General features: G+C 44.5%; 1 protein-coding gene across 1 annotated transcript; it reads right to left on the minus strand.

The window, feature by feature from the left end:
• Positions 1 to 1792: 1792 nt before the first annotated feature.
• Positions 1793 to 20085, minus strand: LOC124000804 (proline-rich protein 7). Its single transcript, XM_046307428.1, has 3 exons — positions 19754 to 20085; positions 11975 to 13120; positions 1793 to 2708 (listed from the first exon to the last, which is right to left on the minus strand). Exons 2-3 carry the CDS (start codon positions 12294 to 12296, stop codon positions 2248 to 2250), a joined length of 783 nt encoding a protein of 260 aa, XP_046163384.1. The 5' UTR covers positions 12297 to 13120; positions 19754 to 20085; the 3' UTR covers positions 1793 to 2247.
• Between the last annotated feature and the right edge of the window lie 2361 nt (positions 20086 to 22446).

The following is a 22446-nucleotide window of genomic DNA, read 5'->3' on the forward strand; positions in this document are numbered from 1 at the left end:
AAGAAAATCTTGTCTGCAATTGCTGCATGGTGATGGGTTTGCCTTGCTACCATGACTGTTTAAATTGTCTGTAATGGTGTCTGCTGTATGTACTGTAGCAGCCGCATGGCAATGTGAAGGAGTGTTTCACAGTCACATCTAGCCTGATGAGTAGCTTGAGAGGGAGAGAAAGAGAGAAATGGATTTACAATCTCGATGAAACGCTTCACTGATGGACAGATTGCAACCATTAGGAAGTAATTTACAACCCAGAGAGGGAGAGAAAGGAAATCTTATGATTAGCGCTATGAATTATTTATACAAGGGTTTCAATTCTTCGGATAGAGGGAACTTATTCCTGCTGGAAAAAGGCTGCTGTCTCCCTTTGTACTTGATTGGACTAATGATTTAGGAGCTAGACCACACACACACACACACACACACACACACACACACACACACACACACACACACACACACACACACACACACACACAACACATCCGTACACCGAGGAGCAACAATCACCAGCTGTGGTTTATTAAATTGATATTCATAGTCCACATAGTCCCAGAACATCTTGAAGATATGACAGTAATGATGGAGAAGAGCTTTTTCAATTCAAAACAATGTTTCCATTGCACATCGCAATCCTCAGAGCAGGGCGATAGCTACTGAATTCAGCAAATCTCTTGGTCCTTCACTGTTAATGTTATACAACAGGAGCAACACAGAGCTACTAGAGGTCTTTCTACCTGGAGTCGCTAGGGGGCCAAGGCATCATGGGCAACAGACAGTTCCAGGGAGCCATGGCAACAGCAGACTCATATACTGAGCGCACAAAACATTAGGAACACCTTTCCATGACAGACTGACCAGATGAATCTAGGTGAAAGCTATGATCACTTATTGATGTCACTTATTAAATCCACTTCAATCTGTGTAGATAAAGGGGAGGAATGATTTTTCAGTGGTGTAAAGTACTTGAGTAGTACTTTCAAGTATTTTTACTTAAGTATTTGTTTTGGGTATCTGTACTTTACTATTTATATTTTTGACAACTTTTACTAGAAAGAAAGAAAGACAATTATGTACTTTTTACTCCATACATTTTCCCTGACACCCAAAAGTTACATTTCGAATGCTCAGAAGGACAGGGAAATGGTCCAATTCACACACTTATCAAGAGAACATCCCTGGTCATCCCTACTGTGGACTCACTAAACACATGCGTTGTTTGTAAATAATGTCTGAGTGTTGGAGCATGCTATCTGTAAATTTAAAAAACAAGAAAATGATGCAGTCTGGACATTTGAAACTATTTATACATTTACTTTTGATACTTAAGTATATGTTTGATACTTAAGTATATTTAAAACCAAATACTTTTAGACTTTTACTCAAGTAGTATTTTACTGGGTGACTTTCACTTTTACTTGAGTCATTTTCTATTAAAGTATCTTTACCTTTACTCAAGTATGACATTTGGGTACTTTTTCCACCACTGGCATTTTTATGCATTGAGACATGGATTGTGTGTGTGCCATTCAGAGGGTGAATGGGCAAGACAAGAGTTTTAAGTGCCTTTGAACGGGGTATGGTAGTACAGTAAGTACCAGGCGCATGGGTTTAAGTATGTCAAGAACTGCAACACTGCTGGATTTTTTTACGCTCAACAGTTTCCTGTGTGTATCAAGAATGGTCCACCACCCAAAGGACATCCAGAAAACTTGACACAATTGTGGGAAGCATTGGAGTCAACATGGGCCAGCATCCCTGTGGATGCTTTCGATACCTTGTAGAGTCAATGCCCTGATGAATTGAGGCTGTTCTGAGGACAAAAGGGGTTGCAAGGGTTGCAACTCAATATTAGGAAGATGTTCCAAATGTTTTTGTACCCTCGGTGTAATAGCTGCTCTGCATCAGGCTGCGACGCCATGGAGAATAGAGAGATCAACACAGCCAGATAGAGAGAATAGAGCGAGACAGATATGGAGGGAGACAAAGCAAGATAAAAGAGGGATGATGAGAGGAAGGCAGATATGTCATCTTTAGAAAAGTTGTCCTCATCTCACTGCACAGAAGAAAGCAGAGAACAACACCTCTGGCTGCTGGGTGTCTAAAAGGTGTTTTCCCTCCTCTACCCACGCCATCAGTCCAACTCTACAAACCAGACTCCCCTCCTCAAACCCAACCCAACGCCTCTCCACCTCAACCCAGCGTCCTTAGCTTCAGCCTCACCCCCACCTCCAGGAGGATTATTCAGGCTTACACGGCCGTGCTGCGACCCAGCAGAGGGAAGGACGTGGGCAGGCCACAGCTCTGCTCTAGCCGCCTGAGCCCCTGGATACTTCTCAGCCCCAGCTCTGGCTGTGTGTGAGTCCGGCCCTCGCGGGGCATGGTAGTGGTGGCCTGGGCCTGCAGGGAGAGGGGCTCCATGGGGAGGGTGTTGTGGTTGAGGTCTATGGTAGACAGCAGGTGCCCCAGGGAGTCCCAGCGTCGGGCAGTGGGCAGGCGGATCAGGGAGGAGTAGCCCCTCTCTGAGAACACTGTGACCGGAGGAGTCTTGGAGGTCTCAGTCTCCTGCTGCTCCAGCCTGGAGGTCCGGGAGGAGGGCTTGGTGTTGGTGCCCCCCCGGCTGTCAGCCAGCACCTCACAGTAGGGAGGAGGGGGGTCCTCCATCAGAACAGCCTCCTCATAGCAGGGGGGCTTTCCAAACACGTCCGTCTCTGGGGAGGAAACAGACAAACGTACAGTATGTTAGTTTCCCCTTAACAATGTAAAGTGCTGTAAGCATTGGAAAAGCTTAATATAAACCAAATCCATCATTATTATCAAATGCTACTTTACCATGGACACAGTCATATTAGGCCATTGGATTGTCAGTGTTTAGGTCTAAAGGTAGGGATCCTGTGGAAAGGGTTGTGTGGGTGATTATTATTGCTAAGCTGACTCCTGCTGGCTATTACATAATGTTAATGGAGCTTCACTGACACCTCAGTCATCTCAGATGGCTGACTATACATCTGAAGCTACTGATACCACTGCCAAGTCCAACTCCTACACTGACAGCTCTGCCTTTTAAACGGTGAATCATGTGGAACACAGGTTGAGCGGTGAGAATTCCATTGATGAGTATAGTAGCCTACAATAAAGGCTTCTTTGACTCAATTCGGACATTTTGAAGTACTGAATGGCTTCACACACGTGCACACATTCACACACACACACACAGAGTGTAAAGAGAGCTTAATGAGATATTTGTTCTGACAGAAACATTCAAGCCACAAGTCTGAGGCTAATTCACTGATGTTTTCAGCACAATCATCTGGATTCATTCCCTTCAAAGCTCACAAAGAGAAAACCCACAGGAACAGGACAGGTGTGACACAGAGAGAGGGACCTGTAAAAGATGGAATGAGAGTAGAGGCGAGCGGGTCGATAGACTTGTGTCTGATTCACACTGGAGGGCCGAACCGAGGCAAGCCTGTACTAGGGTTCAGTGTGAATTAGACAATTCATTCTGAAAGCACTGTGCATTTCTTTTCAGGTGAAACAAATCATTGAGAGCTTGGGACTATAAGGTTCTATCTGAATTTTTTGTCCAAATGGATTTATTGTTCTGTTCAATGTTCTCTACCCATATAGTGTTCTAAATACCCCCAATTCATGTTTTTAATTAAGATCAAAAGAATACAAAATAAAAATTACTGACACCATTCAAACGATAACTTTATTTTTTATAGATAGAGCCTTGTGCTTGTCATGTTGATTGTAATGAAAGAATGTAGACCATTTATTTTAACTTTGCTTTTTTTTGTCTTTGAAAACAGGTATAAGTGCAATTGATACATAAGACATAGTAAGCATTCTTTGATGTGACAAACCGGTAGCACGAGGCAATAACATGAAGTCTGTAAAGTAATTAGTGGGCGGTAAAGTACATTCAGCTGTATGAAGTGTTCTCGCCCCCAGGGTTTACCATATAGGGACGACTTCCTTTCAAATGATGTCATGTGAGGTTAGTACAGTTGAGACATCATAGGTCATTCACGCCTGGAAACTCTGATATACTTGTGGTTTGAACAACAGAATACAAGTCAGAGATAAGCTAATAACTGGGCTAATAACAATGCTGGGCTAATAACAATGCCTGGCTAATAACAATGACACACCCTCTGACCACACCTCTGGAGTACTTTATTTGCAGTGCTTTGACAGTGCTACTTCCTCCAGTGTGGAAACCCAGGCTGATAAAGGGAGAGGTACTACTAATCATAAACTCCCATTTTACAGCCCGCATCCCTTTCAAAGACTACCCACAGCCTTTCTATACTATATAATGGGAAAACCTCAATTGCCTACTCAACTCATCCGTTCTCCTCGCCGCCTCCTCAAAACTCATTGGAGGAAGCAATTCGCTACACCCGCAATAATATCTGCTAAAAATGTGTATGTGACAAATAAAATGGGATTTGATTTGAGGAGAAGGTCAGAGAGGAGGGACCATTGGCTCTCTCATCCAATGGGTTTTAAGGAGGCAAGGAGAGAAGATGCCAGGAGAATGCAGTTGAGATTCTCCCTACATATTCCAGGAAGCAATACCACTTTGAACAGAATGTTTTCCAATGGAAGAAATGTTGCTGCTCTCTAAACACACGACAACTGATTGATGTCAAGGATATGGAATGTGAGATATGGGAAATCCTCCACAGTATGTGGCATTGAGGAATACACCACCTCAGTCATCGGCTTCATCAATAAGTGCATCGATGACGTCGTCCCCACAGTGACTGTATGTACATATCCCAACCAGAAGCCATGGATTACAGGCAACATCCGCAATCGTGCTAAGGGCTAGAGCTGCTGCTTTGCTTTCAAGGAGCGCAAGACTAACCCAGACACTTAAAAGAAATCCCGCTATGCCTTCAGATGAACCATCAAACAAGCAAAGCGTCAATATAGGATTAAGATTGAATCCTACTACACCGGCTCTGACACTCATCGGCTGTGGCAGGGCTTGAAAACTATTACAGACTACAAAGGGAAACCCAGACGCGAGCTGCCCAGTGACGCAAGCCTACCAGACGAGATAAATGCTTTTTATGCCTGCTTCGAGGCAAGCAATGCTGAAGCATGCACGAGAGCACCAGCTGTTCTGGATGACTGTGTGATAACTCTCTCGGTAGTCGATGTGAACAAAACCTTTTAAACCGGTCAACATTCACAAAGCCGCTGGCCCAGATAGATTACCAGGACGTGTACTCAAAGCATGTGCGGACCAACTGTCAAGTGTCTTCACTGACATTTTCAACCTCTCCCTGACCGAGTCTGTAATACCTACATTTCAAGCAGACCACCATAGTCCCTGTGCCCAAGGAAGCGAAGATAACCTGCCTAAATGATTACCGCCCTGTGGCACTCAAGTCGGTAGCCATGAAGTGCTTTGAAAGGCTGGTTATGGCTCACATCTACAGCATCCTCCCGGACACCCTAGACCCAATCCAATTCGCATACCGCCCCAACAGATCCACAGATGATGCAATCTCAATCGCACTCCACACTGCTCTTTCTCACCTGGACAAAAGGAACACCTATGTGAGAATGCTGTTAATTGACTCCAGCTCAGCGTTCAACTCCATAGTGCCCATGAAGCTCATCACTAAGCTAAGGACTCTGGGACTAAACACCTCCCTCTGCAACTGGATCAATTGACTTCCTGATGGGCCGCCCCCAGGTGGCAAGAGTAGGCAGCAGCTCGTCTGCCACACTGATCCTTAACACTGGGGCCCCTCAGGGGTGTGTACTTAGTCCCCTCCTGTATTCCCTGTTTACCCCCGACTGGGTGGCCAAACACGACTCCAACACCATCATTATGTTTGCAGACGACACAACAGTGCTAGGCCTGATCACTGACACCGATGAGACAGCCTATAGGGGGAGGTCAGAGAACTGGCAGTGTGGTGCCAGGACAACAACCTCACCCTCAATGTGAGCAAGACAAAGGAGTTGATCGTGGACTACAGGAAAAGGCGCATTAACATCGATGGGGCTGTAGTGGAGCGGGTCGAGAGCTTCAAAACCTTTTCCCCCTCAGGAGACTGAAAAGATTTGGCATGGGTCCTCAGATCCTCAAAAGGTTCTACAGCTGCACCCTTGAGAGCATACTGGTTGCAGTCTGACTCCAGTCAGATTGCTGAACAATTCATAAAATCGCCAACAGACAATTTACATTGACCCCCCCTTGTACACTTCTGCTACTCGCTATTTGTTTGTTACCTATGGATAGTCACTTCGCCCCCACCTACATGTACAGATTACCACAACTAGCCTGTACCCCCGCACACTGACTCGGTACCGGTGCCCCCTGTATATAGCCTTATTATTGTTACAGATCCCTCTGGAACTTTCATTACACACACCTGTCCCCTATTCCCACTGGTTAGTACGTATATAAGTGTGCCCTTTGGTTTCCATTGGGCTGTCCATTATTGTTACAATGTCCGTTGGTGCGTGTGAGTACCGGTGCTGTGTATTTTGGCTTTTATGCCATTGTGGAGCCATTGTGCCATTGTGTGATTATGGGTCCCGTCCCGTGTGTTAATCATTGTGCGTGTGTGTTATTTATTTGGGTTTCAACCCTTTTGTATAGTGTTTGTTTGGTCTTCGTCCCCGTGCCTTGCCGTAATTTGGGTACAATACAAAACCCTATTACGCATTCCTGCGCCTGTCTCTCGAATCATTTATGCCGACGTGACAGTTGTTATTCTTATTGTGTTACTTTTTATTTGAGTCTACTTGGTAAATATTTTGACCTGCACTGTTGGTTAAGGGCTTGTAAGTAAGCATTTCAAGGTAAAGTCTAAACTTCTTGTATTTGGCGCATGTGACAAATAAAGTTTATTTGAAGTGTTGTTGTGGTGGCACTGATCTGCTATGTACAGTTGCCTTAAAACAGCTTTGAAAATTCCAGAAAATGATGTCATGGCTTTTAGATGCTTCTGATAGATTAATTGACATCATTTGAGTCAATTGGAGGTGTAACTGTGGAAGTATTTCAAGGCCTACCTTCAAACTCCGTGCCTCTTTGCTTGACATCAGGGGAAAAATCTAAATAAATCAGCCAAGACCTCAGAAAAAAAATTGTGGACCTCCACAAGTCTGGTTCATCCTTGGGAGCAATTTCCAAATGCCTGAAGGTACCACGTTCATCTGTACAAACAAAAGTATAAACACCATGGGACCACGCAGCCATCATGAACGTACTTTGGTGCGAAAAGTGCAAATCAATCCCAGAACAACAGCAAAGGACCCTGTGAAGATGTTGAAGGAAACAGGTACACAAGTATCTATATCCACAGTAAAAACGAGTTCTATATCGACATAACCTGAAAGGCCGCTCAGCAAGGAAGAAGCCACTGCTCCAAAACAGCCTTAAAAAAGCCAGACTACGGTTTGCAACTGCACATGGGGAAAAAGGTTGTACTTTATGGAGAAATGTTCTCTGGTCTGATGAAACAAAAATAGAACTGTTTGGCCATAATGACCATCATTAGGTTAGGAGGAAAAAAGGGGATGCTTGCAAGCTGAAGAATACCATCCCAACCGTGAAGCACAGGGGTGGCAGCATCATGTTGTGGTTCGCTGCAGCAGGGATTGGTGCACTTCACAAAATGGATGGCGTCATGAGGCAGGGAAATTATGTGGATATATTGAAGCAACATCTCAAGACATCAGTTAAAGCTTGGTCGCAAATGCATCTTCCAAATGGACAATGACCCCAAGCATACTTCCAAAGTTGTGGCAAAATGCCTTAAGGACAACAAGTGAAGGTATTGGAGTGGCCATCACAAAGCCCTGACCTCAATCCAATAGAACATTTGTGGGCAGAACTGAAAAAGCGTGTGCGAGCAAGGAGGCCTACAAACCTGACTCAGTTACATCAGCTCTGTCAGGAGGAATGGGCCAAAATTTACCCAACTTATTGTGGGAAGCTTTTGTAAGGCTACCTGAAACGTTTGTCCCAAGATAAACAATTTAAAGGCAATGCTACCAAATACTAATTAAGTTTACAGTCGTGAATGGCAGCAGGCAGGTGTGAGTGCATCTGCACAGTGAGGCAAAGACCTTTGGAAGATGGCCTGGTGTCAAGAAGGGCAGCAAAGAAGCCACTTCTCTCAGGAAAAACATCAGGGACAGTCTGATATTCTGCAAAAGGTACAGGGATTGGACTGCTGAGGACTGGGGCCAAGTCATTTTCTCTGATGAATCCCCTTTCCGATTGTTTGTGGCTTCCGGAAAAAAGCTTGTCCGGAGAAGACAAGGTGAGCGCTACCACCAGTCCTGTGTCATGCCAACAGTAAATCATCCTGAGACCATTCATGTTTGGGGTTACTTCTCAGCCAAGGGTGTGGGCTCACTCACAATTTTGCTTAACAACACAGCCATGAATAAAGAATGGTACCAACACATCCTCCGAGAGCAACTTCTCCCAACCATCCAGGAAGAGTTTGGTGACGAACAATGCCTTTTCCAGCATGATGGAACACATTGCCATAAGGCAAAAGTGATAACTAAGTTGCTCGAGGAACAAAACATCGATATTTTGGGTCCATGGCCAGGAAACTCCCCAGACCATGATCCCATTGAGAACTTGTGGTCAATCCTCAAGAGGCGGGTGGACAAACAAAAACCCACAAATTCTGACTAACTCCAAGCATTGATTATGCAACAATTGGCTGCCATCAGTCTGGATGTGGCCAAAAGTTAATTGACAGCATGCCAGGGCAGATTGTAGAGGTCTTGAAAAAGAAGGGTCAACACTGCAAATATTGACTCTTTACATCAACTTCGTGTAATTGTCAATAAAAGCCCTTGACACATATGAAATGCCTGTAATTAGACTTCACTATTCCATAGTAACACCTGACAAAAATATCTAAAAACACTGAGGCAGCAAACTTTGGAAATGTATATTTGTGTCATTCTCAAGACTTTTGGCCACGACTGTATATGCCCTGTATGTGTCCACATATTCACAACGAATTACACTATAGTTTTTATGATCTCGTTTTCCACCACACATTTATAATACCCTGCTTTGGTCTCTAATATTAGCCCCAGCTGCTATATGTATGAATAAAAATTACTTCCATACAGTAACAATGGAGGCCCAGAGCACTGGGAGATGAAAGGAGTGTTTCATGTGCTGCGCCAGGCGGGTGTTTGTTTCCAGTGTCAGCAATGCCTCCAAACCTAGAGAGGGCCACGGGTGCAGAGGGCTGGCAGGGCCGTGGAGGAGTATAGAGGATGGTGGAATGGCAGGCGGGGGGACGAGGCTCAGGGACTATCCAGAGGGGAGCCACCTTCACCGGGGGCAGGATTGCTAATCTCAGCCTCCGTGATCCTGGGGCTCCGGGGCCCACATCTGCCGCCAATGACAGCCCCTATGACGCAGGCACAACAGCAGCTACATGGAGGAAGGTATTATTGGAAAAAGTCCTCTCCAATGCTGGAGGCCTATGGATCTCAGCATGAGGAAACGGCAATAAAAAAATGTACATTTTATGTCCTGAAGCTATAATGACATTTTGGGGGAGGGTATCCCCATTTTTCTACCACTCTGAGGTGCACCACTTAACCAGCCTGTCCTAGCCGCTTTGGTACTGAGTTCCTCTGTCTGGCTGTTGTGCTTGCTAGCCCTCTCTGTCTATTTCAATGGCTGCTGCTAGCCTACCATTCATGCCACTGACTGACTGTCACGCTGTTAGCCCCTGCTACGTGTCGAGCTGCTTGCAGTCTCTGTCATTGAGCTGGCTGCTGTGCTGCCAACTCTGCCACTGCTCTGCCTACACACCGCCTACGCGACAGTGCTAACTGTCACCATGTCACCCATGAAGGAACACAGCTACAGATACAACAAGAGCCTACAGCAAACCGTCATAGTCACTGCTGTCATGCCTGTAGCATGTAATGTACATAAAACTGCAGGTGTCTCCTGGGTTATGCTCTTTGTGTGTTTATATTGCTCTCATATTGAACTGGAAAAGGAGGTTGCATGGTAAACATCAGAGCTAAAACAAACTTGTTTTTGTTGTATTTGTCACATGTGCCAAATACAACAGGTGTAGTAGACCTTATAGTGAAATGCTTACTTACTTACTAACCAAACAATGCAGTTTTAAGAAAAATAAGTGTGTGGTAAAACAAAAATAACTAATAGTTAGAGTTGCAGTTAAATAAGAGTAGCGAGGCTAAATACACTGGGTACCGGAACAGACTCGATGTGCGGGGGCACAGGTTAGTCGAAGTAATTGAGGTAATATGTACATGTAGGTAAAGAGTTAAAGTGACTATGCATAGATAATAACCAGAGAGTAGTAGCAGCAGCGTAAAAGAGGGCGTGGGGGGGGGGACAATGCAAATAGTCTGGGTAGCCATTTCATTAGCTGTTCAGGAGTCTTATGGCTTGGGGGTAGAAGCTGTTAAGAAGCCTCTTGGACCTAGACTTGGCACTCTGGTGCCGCTTGCCGTGCGGTATTAGAGATATGTCTATGACTAGGGTGGCTACACCATTTTTAGGGCCTTCCTCTGACACTGCCTAGTATAGAGGTCCTCGGTGGCAGGAAGCTTGGCCCCAGTGATGTACTGGGCCAGATGCACTACCCTCAGTATATGCGTTGCGGTCGGAGGCCGAGCAGTTGCCATACCAGGCAGTGATACAACCAGTCAGGATGCCCTCAATGGTGCAGCTGTAGAACTTTGAGGATCTGAGGACCCATGCCAAATCCTTTCAGTCTCCTGAGGGGGAATAGGCTTTGTTGTGCCCTCTTCACCACTGTCCTGGTGTGTTTGGACCATGATAGTTTGTTGGTCATGTGGACACCAAGGAACTTAAAGCTCTCAACCTGTTCCGTTGCAGCCCTGTCGATGAGAATGGGGGTGTGCTCGGTCCTCCTTTTCCTGTAGTCCACAATCATCTCCTTTGTCTTGATAACGTTGAGGGAGAGGTTGTTGCCCTGGCACCACATGGCCAGGTCTCTGACCTCCTCCCTAGAGGCTGTCTTGTCATTGTCGGTGATCAGGCCTTCCGTTGTTGTGTAGTCGGAAAACTAAATGATGGTGTTGGAGTCATGCCTGGCCATGCAGTCATGGGTGAACAGGGAGTACAGGAGGGGACTGAGCACGCACCCATTAGGGGACTCCATGTTGAGGATCAGCGTGGCAGATGTGTTGTTACCTACCCTTACCACCTGGGCGTGGCCCATCAGGAAGTCCAGGATCCAGTTGCAGAGGGAAGTGTTTAGTCCCAGAGTCCTTAGCTTAGTGATGAGCTTTCAGGGCACTATGGTGTTGAACGCTGAGCTGTAGTCAATGAATAGCATTCTCACGTAGGTGTTCTTTTTGTCCAGGTGGGAAAGGGCAGTGTGGAGTGCAATAGAGAATGCATTGTCTGTGGATCTGTTGGGGTGGTATGCAAATTGGAGTGGGTCTAGGTTTCTGGGATAACGGTGTACTGAGCTATGATCAGCCTTTCAGAGCACTTCATTGCTACAGATGTGAGTGCTATGGGTCGGTAGTCATTTAGGCAAGTTACCTTAGTGTTCTTGGGCACAGGGACTATGGTGGTCTGCTTGAACCATGTTGGTATTACAGACTCTGTCCCAACCAGTCTGGGACAGGTTGAAAATGTCAGTGAAGACACTTGCCAGTTGGTCAGCGCATGCTCGGAGTGCAAGTCCTGGCAATCCGTCTGACCCCGTGGCCTTGTGAATGCTGACCTGCTTAAAGGTCTTACTCACATCGGCTATGGAGAGTGTGATCAAACAGTCACCTGGAACAGCTGATGCTCTCATGCATGTTTCAGTGTTGCTTGCCTCGAAGCGAGCATAGAAGTAATTTGCAGTCTAATCTTAATTAGTCATAGTGTGTGTGCGTGCATCTGTGTGGTGGAATATTCAAAGCCGTAAAGAAAAGTACTGTATCAGTACATTACCTTGAGGGGAGGCCCAGCTGCCCTGTGGGAGGGAGTGAAGAATGTGCAGCGGAGGGGAGAGTGGGGGGGAGAAATGTGGGGGGCAGAAATGAAGGGGCTCTCTGGTGGGGGGTTCCCTTCCTAACCCCTCTGGGCCCAGGCACTCCAATGGCTCCATCTCCAAGGCCCTCAGACACTGCTCCCTCAGCCTCTCCTCCCTCCTCTTCTTCAGATGGCGCTGGATGAAGCTGCAGAAGCAGCACAGCATGACGATGAGAGCCCACACCAGCCAGAACCCAGCAAAACAGGCCAGGAAGGTGTATGTGCCCTGGGACATCACCATGGTGATGAGAAACTAGTTGACTTGGCACTACCGAGGTGCGTTAAATGAGGAGCCAACTGGACTGGAGATACGTTAAATCAAATAGCACTGACTGTCACTGAGGAGACAGGAAAACAGGGCTCCAGTCTCCAGAGGAGTTTGGTTGAATGTGTAGTCTTCTGTTGATTTTTAGTCATCTTATATCAGTGTGACAGCTGATGTCTCAGATCAGCCCTGATGACAGTGTACATGATCCCTGTTAAAATGACCGGCTGTCCAGTGTCTTCATACCCACACAACAACACCCACACCAAAAGTACTGTCTCAGAGGCGCTTCTGTAGTCCAAAGGCCAGGTGTGATCAGTTGTTTTCCAGCCTGTTGGTCACTGCAGATCAGATGTCCTATGGTTCTTTACAGGTAAAACAAGGTCATCTACATTCTCCCTGCAGTCTCACTGCAAAACTCATTGTCAAAATAACATCCACTGTCCAGGTATCCTGAAAAAACACAGCTTAATGAAAACACAAATAAACACAGAGCACTGCTCCTCCTTCCCACTGAGATTGAAGGCCTGCTCTTCTCCCCAGCAGGCAGGCTGAGAGGGCCCTCTGAGGGGTGAGGTCTGGGTGGGAGTCAGGCAGAGCAGTGCCACGTGATGCCCCCGGTCTGTCCCTCAGCTGCCTCCTCCAGGACACAGGGCCAGGCCCAGGAGTTCCGTACACTCCTGCGGAGTTCGGAGCGGTTCCACTTGGTTCCGCGTCCCTCCTCTGGCACCCTGATCCCCAGACTATGGGTTCTGATGGGATCTGGCACCTCAGAACTCCAGAGGACTCTCAACGTCACGCTGCTCAACAAAGGGAGAGAGGGAGGAGAGAGGGCAGAGGGGACAATCATTATCAATTATGAAATACGCCCAAAAAATGGGCCTGTCTGGTAAGTGATCTCAAATGTTCAAGCATCATAATGATGGTGACCTCAGGGGGTGAGTATCAGTTTCACACATCAGAGAGGAAGGAGCAGAACCCTACATGGATCTCATGAGGAAAACAGGGCCCTTTGTGTGGGCCCCAATAATGCTGACCTCAACATAGCAGGTCATTCTCTGTCCCCACATGCCACACCCACACTCAGGGTGCACTAGCTGGGACAGTACTCAATGGAATCACTGGACCTGACTAGAAATCATAGTTATAACTAGGCCATGACGTTTTTTCCCAACCAGGAAAAAAATATGGAAATACTCTGGATCTTAGTAGCTCCTAACTAGGGCCCATATTTCTTACTGGTCAGGTTACATGGTCAGGAAAAACTCCAGGCTGAATCTTATACTGAATCTTATAGACCGAGTTGTTGATACCTCTAGTAAATGTTCTAGTCGTGCCACTCTCCTCACTATCACATCACATTAGAGCATTTGTAATCTGGCCTTGGCCTCCATACACCCACAAAATAATAACGCTAGACTCTTATTGTCGTGACTTTCTTAGAGGTGGATAAATTCCTTCCTTTACAGGTCATTGGCCTTGCTCTTTTATCTTGTATATCTCTGATGATTATCATACTTTAACACCCAGAGGTGGCATAATGGATAACTTATAGAATGGTGGTTAGGAAGGAGGAAGGAAAGACTGATTCCCTCATAACATTTCCAAACCTATGGAACCAATGGAAGTGTCTTGTTGTCCCTTTCTCTGATCTTCCTGCCTGGCACACCTCCTGACTGTGACTCATCATGATCATGGATAGGGCTGGAGTAAGAAGCTGTGGTTTGGTAAGTTTACACCACTCTACCCCAAGCTTCCTAGATTCCTCTCCTTAATCTCTCCTCTTACCTCCTTCTCCTCAGGTAGTTTATTGGAGGGTGACTGTGACAAAAGCTGTCATCACATTTCACTTAATATACAGAATGACTAGTCCAATCTCAGTGTGTGTGCCCTGCCCCGGTGCAATCTACACAAGCGTTAAATATAAGATAGACTCTTATATTACCCATTTGAGTCATGCACTGTAAAGCATCGACACCTATTCTCATGTAATAACCCAACACAGCTGTTCACTGAAACCTCTATTACGATTCTGCCATTTGTTGGTTAGACTATTCTGATTATTACACTGTAGTAGCCTAATACTGTTATATCTTGATACCTATTACATCTTGATATACAGTACACAAGATAGTTCATGCAAAAGCATTATATTCAATATCAAACATCCCACAAAAAAAGGTAAATATTTCAAGGTTAATTAATTTGGAGAGGTAATAATATGCAGATGTCCATGCTTGGAGAAACCACCCTGCATGCACCTGATGCCAACATAAACAGCTTTCCTATTGACTGATACTCTCCTTGGAGAAACCACCCTGCATGCACCTGATGCCAACATAAACAGCTTTCCTATTGACTGATACTCTCCTTGGAGAAACCACCCTGCATGCACCTGATGCCAACATAAACAGCTTTCCTATTGACGGATACTCTCCTTGGAGAAACCACCCTGCATGCACCTGATGCCAACATAAACAGCTTTCCTATTGACGGATACTCTCCTTGGAGAAACCACCCTGCATGCACCTGATGCCAACATAAACAGCTTTCCTATTGACTGATACTCTCCTTGGAGAAACCACCCTGCATGCACCTGATGCCAACATAAACAGCTTTCCTATTGACGGATACTCTCCTTGGAGAAACCACCCTGCATGCACCTGATGCCAACATAAACAGCTTTCCTATTGACGGATACTCTCCTTGGAGAAACCACCCTGCATGCACCTGATGCCAACATAAACAGCTTTCCTATTGACTGATACTCTCCTTGGAGAAACCACCCTGCATGCACCTGATGACAACATAAACAGCTTTCCTATTGACTGATACTCTCCTTGCTCTCCTCTGTACACTGTCAAAAAAATATATATATGTTGAAATTCAGTCAAAATGACTTGTTTAATTAGCCAAGTCAAGTAAAATTGCATCACACCCTGATCCATTTCACCTGTCCTTGTGATTGTCTCCACCCCCTGCAGGTGTGGCTTATTTTCCCTGGTGTATTTATCTCTGTGTTTCCTGTCTCTCTGTGCCAGTTCATCTTGTATGTTCAAGTCAACCAGTGTGTTTTTGTTCCCGTACTCCTGCTTTTCTATTCTTTTCTACTAGTCCTCCTGGTTTTGACCTTTGCCTGTTTTCTGGACTCCATTCCCGCCTGCCTGACCATTCTGCCTGCCCTGACCTCGAGCCTGCCTGCCATTCTGTACCTCTGAACTGGTTTTGACCTTTTGCCTGTCCATGACTATTCTCTTGCCTACCCCTTTTGGATTGTTAATAAACATCTTTGACCATCTGCATCTGGGTCTCACCAGGTGCACCCATAATTTGTTGAGTTGACAAAAAATGTCACGTTGATTTGCTTTCAACCAGTGGTAGAAAAAGTACCCAACTGTCATACTTGAGTAAAGGTATAGATATCTTAATGGAAAGTTACACAACGCCTAACGCTCTTAACCCCTACGCTACCTGCAGTTGTGTTGACTAAAAATGTCAAATTAAGATAACTACAACGTAGGGCCTCCCGAGTGGCAGAGCAATCTAAGGCACTGCATCGTGTTTCGGAGGACGCGCGCCCGGAGGACGCACGCCTCTCAACCTTTACCTCTCCCGAGTCCGTATGGGAGTTGCAGCGATAGGACAAGACTGTATATTTAAAAAATTATACAAAAAAATCAATTTGAACCAGCTAACTATGTGCTTACTTAAAAATTCAACCAAGAAGTCAAATCAACTGAAGCTACATAACAGTAGTGTTGACTGAAAATTTGTATTGTTTTGTTTAAACAGACAGTTCGGTGCATTCAACATGTAAATACTTCTTACAAATACAATTAGTGATGAAATCAATCTGTCCTCCACTTTGCCAGGATAGATTGACATGCATATTATTCATGTTAGCTCTCCGTGAACATTTGTTGGACAGCCATTCTGCCCTGTTCTGGGGGCAATTGTAATTTTCCTAAGTCCCTCTTTGTGGCTCCTGACCAAACAACTGGACAGTTTTTGTATTTATTAAGGATCCCCATTAGCTGTCAAGGCAGCAGCTAGTCTTCCTGGTGTCCAGCAACATTAAGGCAGTTAAATACAATTTAAAATATTACAGGACATTACATTTCTTAACATTTTACACAATACATTATGTGTGTTCCCTCAGGCCACTACTCTACCATCACATATCTACAATACAAAATCCATGTGTACGTGTGTGTAGAGTGCGTGTCTTATGTGTATCAAATTTTTATTAGTCACATGTGCCGAATACAACAGGCACATGACCTTATAGTGGAATGCTTACTTACGAGCCCATAACCAACAATGAGGTTGTATGTACATGTAGGTAGAGTTATTAAAGTGACTATGCATAGATGACAACAGGGTAGCAGTGGTGTAAAGAGGGGGTGAGGGGACGACGACAATGCAAATAGTCTGGGTAGCCATTTGACCAGATGTTCAGGAGTCTTATGGCTTGGGGGTAGAAGCTGTTTAGAAGCCGCTTGGACCTAGACTTGGCGCTCCAGTACCACTTGCCGTGCGGTAGCAGGGCGAACGGTCTATGACTAGGGTGGCTGGAGTCTTTGACAATTTTTAGGGCCTTCCTCTGACACCGCCTGGTATAGAGGTCCTGGATGGCAGGAAGCTTGGCCCCAGTGATGTACTGGGCCGTATGCACTGCCCTCTGTAGTGCCTTGCGGTCGGAGGCCGAGCAGTTGCCATTCCAGGCAGTGATGGAACCAGTCAGGATGCTCTCAATGGTGCAGCTGTAGAACCTTTTTGAGGATCTGAGGACCCATGCCAAATGTTTTCAGTCTCCTGAGGGGGAATAGGTTTTGAATAGGTTTTCAGTCTTCATGACTGTCTTGGTGTGCTTGGAACATGTTAGTTTGTTGGTGATGTGGACACCAAGGAACTTGAAGCTTTCAACCTGCTCCACTGCAGCCCCAATGATGAGAATGGAGGCGTGCTCAGTCCCCTTTTCCTGTAGTCCACAATCGTCTCCCTTTGTCTTGATAACGTTGAGGGAGAGGTTGTTGTCGTGGCACCACATGGCCAGGTCTCTGACCTCCTCCCTATAGGCTTTCTCGTCGTTGTCGGTGATCAGGCCTACCACTGTTGTGTCATTGGCAAATGTAATGATGGCATACCTGGCCGTGCAGTCATGAGTGAACAGGGAGTACAGGAGAGGACTGAGCACGCACGCCTGAGGGGCCCTTGTGTTGAGAATTAGCGTTGTTACCTACCCTTACCACCTGGGGGCGGCCCATCAGGAAGTCCAGGATCCAGTTGCAGAGGGAGGTGTTTAGTCCCAGGGTCCTTAGCTTAGTGATGAGATTTGAGGGCACTATGATGTTGAACGCTGAGCTGTAGTCAATGAATAGCATTCTCACGTAGGTGTTATTTTTGTCCAGGTGGGAAAGTACAGTGTGGAGTGCAATAGAGAATGCATCATCTGTGGATCTGTTGGGGCGGTATGCAAATTGGAATGGATCTAGGGTTTCTGGGATAATGGTGTTGATGTGCGCTATGACCATCCTTTCAAAGCACTTCATTGCTACAGACGTGAGTGCTACAGGTCAGTAGACATTTAGGCAAGTTACCTTAGTGTTCTTGGGCACAGGGACTGTGGTGGTCTGCTTGAAACATGTTGGTATTACAGACTCTGACAGGGAGAGGTTGAAAATGTCAGTGAAGACACTTGCCAGTTGGTCAGTGCATGCTTGGAATACACGTCCTGGTAATCTGTCTGGCCCTGCTGGCTTGTTAATGTTGACCTGTTTAAAGGTTTTACTCACATTGGCAGTGGAAAGGATGATCACACAGTCTTCCGGAACAGCTGATGCGCTCATGCACGTTTCAGTGTTACTTGCCTCAAAGCGAGCATAGAAGTAATTTAGCTCATCTGGTAGGCTTGTGTCACTGGGCAGCTCTCGGCTGTGCTTCCCTTTGTAGTCTGTAGTAGTTTGCAAGCCCTGCTACGTCTGATGAGCATCGGAGCCAGTGTAGTATGATTCGATCTTAGTCCTGTATTGACGCTTTGCATCTAATCAAACATTTAATCAAATCCCCCCCACCTCTTACACTGCTGCTACTCTCTGTTATTATCAATGGATAGTCACTGTAATAACTCTACCTACATGTACATATTACCTTGACTAACCGGTTCCCCTGCACATTGACTCTGTAACGGTACCCACTGTATATAGCCTCACTTTTGTTATTTTACTGCTGCTCTTTGTTTATTTGTTACTTTTATTTCTTATTCATATATTTGTTTTTCTTAAACTACATTGTTGGTTAGGGCTTGTAAGTATTTCACTGTAAGGTTGAATTCGGCGCATGTGAGACATGGCCAGTGGCATGTTATTGGTAAACATTTTTAAAAGTAAGGGGCCTAGACAGCTGCCATTGGGAATTCCTGATTCTACCAGGATTATGCTGGAGAGACTCCCATTAAAAAACACCTCTGTGTTGTGTTAGACAGGTAACTCTTTATCCACAATATAGCAGGGTGTGTAAAGCCATACCACATATGTTTTTCCATCAGCAGACTATGAATGACAATGTCAAAAGCCGTGCTGAAGTCTAACAAAACATCTCCCACAATATTTTAAGAATCAATTTCTCTCAGCCAATCATCAGTTATTTGTGTAAGTGCCATGCTTGTTGAATGTCCTTCCCATATAAGCGTTAGCATATAGCATTGTATCTGGGGAAACACAGAACATCACTGAGTGCACTGCCAGCTTTGAAACTGTCAAAAAAAGCTCACACGTGTAAGAGACAGATTGAAACATAATGTTCCCTACTGAAATCTATATTATATCATTTCAAAGACTTAGTCATTTCTGAAATGTATAATTTTCAAATGACTTGTTTCTACTGTATAGGAAGTTGACACAATTAAAAATTAAGGCAGCCTGGTAACAAACTTCGGTAATTTGAAAAAATGAACAGTTTTGTGTTTCTGACTAGCAAATACTTGTCCTCTCTTAGGAATTTGTCAAAACCACGTGTGTAGCTTTATTAGCACAACTAATACAAATATCAGTTGAAGCACATTGTTGTTCACTCAACAAGTTTTCATTCCAAATTAGTCTAATTTGATTAAATAACTCTACAAGTAATCCGGATTGGATTTGACATTAAATGTTAGAGCAGCCTGATAACAAACTTTGGTAAACTGAATCAACAAATAAAATGTACACTCACACTTTAAATGTTTTGTATAATCTATCTTGGAATGATAATGCCAGTGCCAAGCTTCACCAAAACGCATACGAGATGGACAATTAAAATGATGCAACACTTGTGATTTAAAAACCTAATTGTCTTCTTTCGCATGCGCACCTGATGAATGTCAGGTAGGGAGACAGCGCGCCATTTCCATAAAATCTGACCATAAAAAAATGCAAATACAATTCGTTGTTTACCTTTGTTGCCAGGACGTCTTCCTGATGGATCAGAAACACGACTCGCTCCGTTCCATTGAAATGTCAGCTGAGCGCACAGGAAATAGGTAAACCAAGGTGTTACGGGTTTATTTAACAATAAAGTAAATACAGATTTCATGAAGTATTTTATGTTGCCTTGACCGCAATTTAAGTGAGTGATGATACTCGTCCGTTTCACGCTAATTTCCTCTGGTTTCTTGGTATCGCCTTTAATGAACGATGTGCGGCAATCATGAGCGCGGTGTCGTGTTTAGTAATGAGGTCTGGATTATACCGTAGAGTAGACAGTAGTCTACATTCACCTTGGCAACCTGGCTCCTCCCTTCCTATCTATTTGTTGTATAGTCAGTCAATCTCTTCTCATTTCCCTCCATCGTAATCGTCGTGACCCACACAATCAATGCGGATAGGGGTTTTCCAAGGACGCAGGACACAAGTGCGTAATTGTTGTTGCATTGTGGCTGAGGCTAAAGCGCACAAGTATGCTACATTGAAAAGGTTTCATCTTTGATATAGCATGTTATGATTATCTAACTTGTTTTGCTTTCTCACATTTTCTTGAATAATATTTGGCGTGTTATTGTATAAATATGCTACCGCATTATCCAGACCTGCAAATGGCACATTTTGTATGCATATTTCACATAACATGAGTCATCCCACTGGCGGTTGAATAACCATTGTGTGCGTTTGACCATGTGTTTTGTCCGTGGCTTTGTTTTCAGGATTGCATACTTTAGGAAGTTTAAAGACAAAGTTGTGAGCCCAATTATAAAACTTGATTCTGCTCATCTGCAATACATTGCATTGTAACACGCCATTGGAGAATCCCACTATTCTTCAATGACGGAGAGAGCCAGCCCATTACATTACTCACCATTTCCACTCTAACAATACAGCCATTGTGTGTTCATTGATCATTGCTTAACACTTGGTGTCTTTTGGACACGTGCCGATTTAAATTGAGAGGTACGCCACACAATACAGCCTCAATGCCCCCAGAACAATGCAATGAATTATCATTCAATTAGAATTCTTTGTCAATAGTGGTTTGACATTTTTCTGTAGATGGCTCTCTCTCAGAGCAGTCTTTTTCTGTGGTCCTGTCAGAGACCAACCTCTGTGGCCTCCTTTCTTTAGCCGACTCCACTCTTGGCACTGCAACATTTGATCTCCTAATATTCTCCAGCCATTCTACAGTTCATAACAATACTATACACTAGACCTCTTGTCTTCATCCAGCTTCTCTATCATAAAAGATGCATTTGTTTCCCAAAAAGTGATTTAAATTGGACATTTGGCCTAGCTCAATCAAAAGTAATTTCCTCTGGCTATTTTCCTTTGCGCAAACCTCACCCATGTTTTAATACGCTGTTTTAAAGCTCTCTCTAAAACTCCAAGGCCATGTCAGGAGTCTCCCCAACTGTGTCACAGGGTAATGAATTAGACAAACACTACATGAGGTTATGAGGGAGAGATTCTCCACAGCCTCCTTAAAGCGGCAATCAGCAGTTAAAACAATAAGAAAGCATCCTCCCGCCCCTGTTTCGGTAAAAAACGGACTTTAAATGTCAATCATGGTGTAACGCTAAATTTCCGCGATATAGATTGAATAGAGCCCTTAACCATGTTTTGGTGTTATCTAGTGTTTTTTACATTTACTTTGTTTACAAACATTGGAGTAAAACAATCTTATATTTTGAGTTCTGATGGGGGTACGACAGTTGAACTACGTAAGCTGATAAGTTATATTCTTCATGTATCAATGGGTACATAATCATTCATTTATACATCCAAAAATGGATTTTGAGGCTGATCAAGATTGAGCATTGAATGTTCAACTTCAAATCTTCAAAACAGAGTAAATCTTGACTGAAAACTGGATTTTGTCAGTTGGTCTGCTGTGCAAACTCAGAGTGGTGCATAGAGATGATGTATCAGGTCATTGTCAGATGAGTGACTCTCCAGTGAAATTCACAACTGTTATTCATTTTGCAGATCAAGTGTCCATGTTAGGACAACCTCAGTCTCAATATGAACACCATATAGACAATATTTAATGTAACTGAGAAAATGCTGTAGCATGTACAGGAGTTATGGATTTTTTTACAGGGACGGCTAGGCTCTCTCCCCTGCTTGTGTTCAGTGGCTTATGTGTCAGACTGGATCTGCCAAAGTACTTGTTTGACATTTCTATAAATATGAATTGACGTAGTGTCCTCCTTTACCACATCTACTGTTGAATGGTATGACTAAGGCCAGAATTAAATCCAATTGCGCTTTCTGAACAATGAGTCTTTTAAAGGCAATGTTCCTGCGTTCACGGAGACCGCATTCACGGTAAATGCTGCAAATGTCGGCTCAATTGGAAAATTACCTTTAAATGGCACATTGTCAACAAAACACAATCAGATTGAATCCCAGCCTAAATCATTCTGGTAATAAAGAGACGTGTGTTGTTGTTTGAAATATACCTAGACCAGTAGATTCCATTCCAGACCATTTTATTCCAAAGTAGGGGAATCTGACTACTATAGAAGTTCCAAACATGGTCAAACAGTTTTCCTGCTCTAAACTAACAATATGTGGTTGGGTGACCTATCATTCAATCTGGAATCTGTACAACATCACCATGAAACAATACAGACCTGAGTATCACATTGCTATGACAA

This window comes from Oncorhynchus gorbuscha, linkage group LG16, assembly GCF_021184085.1.
Source record: "Oncorhynchus gorbuscha isolate QuinsamMale2020 ecotype Even-year linkage group LG16, OgorEven_v1.0, whole genome shotgun sequence".
In the NCBI taxonomy this organism is placed as follows: Eukaryota; Metazoa; Chordata; class Actinopteri; order Salmoniformes; family Salmonidae; genus Oncorhynchus; species Oncorhynchus gorbuscha.

Coding starts and splice junctions, on each gene's coding strand:
- LOC124000804 (XM_046307428.1), bottom strand. CDS start 12,296: ATGGTGATGTCCCAGGGCACATACACCTTCCTGGCCTGTTTTGCTGGG. Junction 2,709..11,974: donor CAGCTGGGCCTCCCCTCAAG/GTAATGTACTGA, acceptor TTTCCTCCCCAG/AGACGGACGTGTTTGGAAAG.